Genomic DNA, 3747 nt, shown 5'->3' on the forward strand with positions numbered 1-3747 from the left:
CTCATCTCCAGACCTACCGACAGTCTCAGCCAACAAAACAGAACCCACACGACTTAAGACACGACCTGCACAGCTCAGCGCCCAGAAGGTTATGCAGCCCCAACGCTGACAGCCGATACGAAGGCACAGCACTGGGCATGCGCACTGCGTCCCGCGTGTGCTTGGCGGGCTGGATTCCCCGCCCAGTCGCCAGGGCCCCACTGAGGACTCCGGAGTCCGTGCTCTGTCGGCAGTCCCGGCTGCCCCCCGGACCCCCCCCCCCTTCCCCGGGGGCCCCCCCCCCCCCCCCCCCCCGCGGCCCACCGTCCTCCCTCGTCCCGTCCCGGCACCGCCACAACAAAGGTCATGGCAGCTGCGATCGATGCCTGTGAGGACAAGGACGACGACCTCGAGGACCTTCCTCCTCCGGGCCAGGAACCATGCCGCCCCGACCTGCCGAAGCCCGCTGGCTCCCTCCTCACACTCACTCACGGTTAGACTCCTAGAAGGACTGCTCCGCGGACCTACCGACTGAGCCTCAGCCAAGAGGAAAAGAAGCACGACCGCAAGACAAACCCGCACAGCCCGGCGCCTGGAACGTTATGCACCCCGGACCCTGAGGGCTGCTGGGAAAGCGCGGCACCGGGCATGCGCGTTGCGTGCGCCTGTGCCCGGCCGGCTGGGTTCTCCGACCCTCACCCGGGCCCCCGTGAGGACTCTCGAGTCTGTCCTGTGTCGGCAGTTCCTGGTGCCCCCAGGACCCAGATACCTCCAGTATCGCCCCCAAGACTCACCCCGTCTCCATCTGACCCCTTCCCGTCCAGGGCCCACCTTCCTCCCTTGTCCCGACCCCGCCACGACGACAAGGGTCGTAGCAGCTGCGACTCTTGTGAGGGTAAGGATGACGACCTCGGGGACCTTCCTCCTTGGGGGCCATAGGTTGTGCCACCCCCACCCGCCTGAAGCCCGCTGGGTCCCTCCTCACACTCTTTCATACCTGTTCACACTTAGACTTGCCGAGAAACAGCCGAGAGCCTGGTGGAGAATCAGAAGGCGAATGAAAATGGTTGTCTACCTTACGTTGCCGGCTAAACACAACCTCTGCGGGGTCAAATTCACCAGCCAATCCCAAGCCTCAGAGGTGTGCAAGGTAGCACCCGTGTGCATGCAACAGTGATGTGTGTGTCACATGGGCTGTGGTTCCAGTCCTCCCCCACCAGGTAGAGGCTCTGCCCTACCTAGAGCAGGGCGTTGCTTCCCAGTCCCAAAGGGACTTGTCCTTGCCTTCTCCACGCGCAAAAAACTTTCAGGCCTTTTGTGTCTAGGAGTGTTCCCAGCCCTGCATTTCACCTGCCAATTGACCTTCCAAATTTTCCTTTCAGTGGCCCTCAAGAGAGTCTTTAGTCTCCCCAGAGATGTGTGAAAGCTTTTAGCCTCTGAAAGAGTGCAAAGCCATTTAAAGTATGACAGAGATTCAGAAAATGTAAAGGATTGATAAATCCAAATACATAAGCCTTAAAACTTGCAGACATCCTGTGACCCAGCATTTCTACTTCTAGAACTTTGTATTAAGGAAACTATCTTGGATGTGAATAAAGATTTAAATACATGGGACTTCCAAAGCAGCTTAATTTATAAAAGCATGGTCATGAACTTGCCACATAAATAAACCGCAGCTCATTTGAAAAGGGAATATGGCTGCCCATCGAAACTAATGCTGAATAATGTTTTCTGTCCTAGTGGTGCTGCTCACAGTAAGTTATTAACTTGAAACAGCCACTTCTGTAGCACTGTATACGTGCGGCATGATCCCAATAAAAGAGGGAGGCTTTGGAAAAATTCACCAGCACTACTACACCACCAACCCTCCTCTCCGACAGTATATATGCTTTGTTTTCCTGAAGCCAGCACGTTCTGAGTCTCCAAAGACACATGATTCTGCAAGGGTAACCCAGCAGATAAAATGTAGTCCTCGGGGTTGTAGGTCTCCTGCACCTGGTGCATCTCACAGGGCTTTGCCACCACCTAAGCAGTCTGGTCCTCTGCTGTCAGGAAAGAGGTGGGATGAGGGGAAGTGAGAGGGAGGACAGCAGCCCACTACACCTGCTTTGGGGTACCTTCAGGACAGAAGGGAATTTGCCTTGCCCTTCCCTACCCCTACTCCCTCCAAAAAACCTATCCGTCTTTGCATGTCCAGGACTGTCCCCAGACGCTGCAGATTACCTTTAGAGGAGCACACATTCTTTGAGAGTTAGAAAGATCCCCTGTAGCAAAAGTAGAATTGCCACATCCCTCGCTCTCTCCCTCCTTCCCTTTCGCGTTCCTTCCCTCTCTCCTTTCCCCTCTTCCTCCCTCCCTCCCTATTACAGACAAGATATGTAGTCATTTTAGAGCCGAGTGTAAAGAACATATAATTCTTCCTTGATCTCACCAATCAGGGATAACTACTTTTAATATCTAATCAGGAGCTGCTCCTACAGCTCTGATCTTTATGTACATGAGATAAAAATTTATTGAGAAGGACTGAGTTCTCACACTCTTCAATCAACATAAATTGGGGCTCTGACCTCCATCTCGTGTTTCTCCTCAGTCTTTTCATTGGCTCTTAGTAATTTCCTGTTATCTCTTGGAAAGGCTCTTTGCTGCCCAGCTGTCTCCCTGACCTTGGTGCTTTGTCTTTTGGCAGCAGCTGTGTTCTCTGGGTAGGATCAAGTTTCTCCAGGACACTGTGAAGAAGTTAGAGGGAAGATAGGATCCTTTCTGTGTGAGAGCTTGGAGTCTGAACTGAAAAAGAAACCCTGATTTGCCCAGTGCGGCAAGCCTTCCCGGGTAACCTCATCCTCAGGCAACACTAGTGCAGAGCAAGCACTCTGACCAAGGACAATCAGGTACTCCCAAGCCCTTGTTTGTATCATTCTGATGATTGTAGATATCATTTCATTTTATTTATTTCATGGCACAAGTACTATCTGCTCCTTACAAATAATTCAGTCACTAACAATTGGCCAGTCTCACTGTCTTGTCATTATTATTTAAATCCCAGTATAAGTTACCTAATTCTGGATAGAATGAACACCTGGCAGTAATGGTGGTGTTGCTAGGACCACTGAGGGGAGCCACAGGGCATCCCCTCCTGCCCCACAACCCCCTCCTTTCCCTCACCATAGCAGACGAAAAAGAGACCCTTTGTTCTTCCATTTCCCATGGCCAGAGGTGATAACCATGTGTGGGGACTGGCGACTGTGCCCAGTCTGGAGTGGAGCAGGTGTCAAGGTCGAACACCGGGCAAGGCCCAAGTGGTGCCTGGGCCAAAGGTGAGCTCTATGCAGACTGTCCTGAAACCCAATGGAAGAAATATGGGAAATGCTACCTGAGCCAGCTGTGAGTGGGATGCACAGACACAAGGTGAAGCTGTGGTGAGGTGGCAGCTGTGATTATACAGTGCATGGCGTGATGATCCAGCCCATTACCAATACCTGGAGGAGGGAAAGATTCAGGGTCACATGCTGACTGCAGATGTATGCTCCAGAGGGAGGCCATGGTGGTAGGGACCACTCTGTTCTTCCCTGTCTGGCCTCGGATACTGCCCCTGTAAGTCTGGGGATGGGCCAGACCTGGGAGAGTTACTGCCCACAACCCTCACCCTCACCCACAGTTGGGGGAAATCCCAACAGCCAGCCTTGGAGAGAGAGCAATAGAGGCTGCAGTTGGGGTATGTGAGGGGTTCTGTATTGAGTCCCAACAGCTTGTGCAACCCATCCCACCCCT

The 3747-nt window shown here is 53.1% G+C and overlaps 1 protein-coding gene across 1 annotated transcript in view; it reads right to left on the bottom strand.

Moving 5' to 3' along the window:
* USP27X (ubiquitin specific peptidase 27 X-linked) overlaps positions 1-629 on the bottom strand; it is a 52944-nt gene extending 52315 nt beyond the window's left edge. The window contains exons 1-2 of the mRNA XM_046672874.1: positions 508-629; positions 66-239 (exon numbers count right to left, since the gene is read on the bottom strand). Of these exons, the coding sequence (XP_046528830.1) occupies positions 66-239; positions 508-629 (296 nt within the window). The remainder of the gene's footprint in view (positions 1-65; positions 240-507) is intronic.
* Positions 630-3747: the final 3118 nt, after the last annotated feature.

Source organism: Equus quagga, chromosome 10, assembly GCF_021613505.1.
Source record: "Equus quagga isolate Etosha38 chromosome 10, UCLA_HA_Equagga_1.0, whole genome shotgun sequence".
NCBI classification, from domain to species: domain Eukaryota; kingdom Metazoa; phylum Chordata; class Mammalia; order Perissodactyla; family Equidae; genus Equus; species Equus quagga.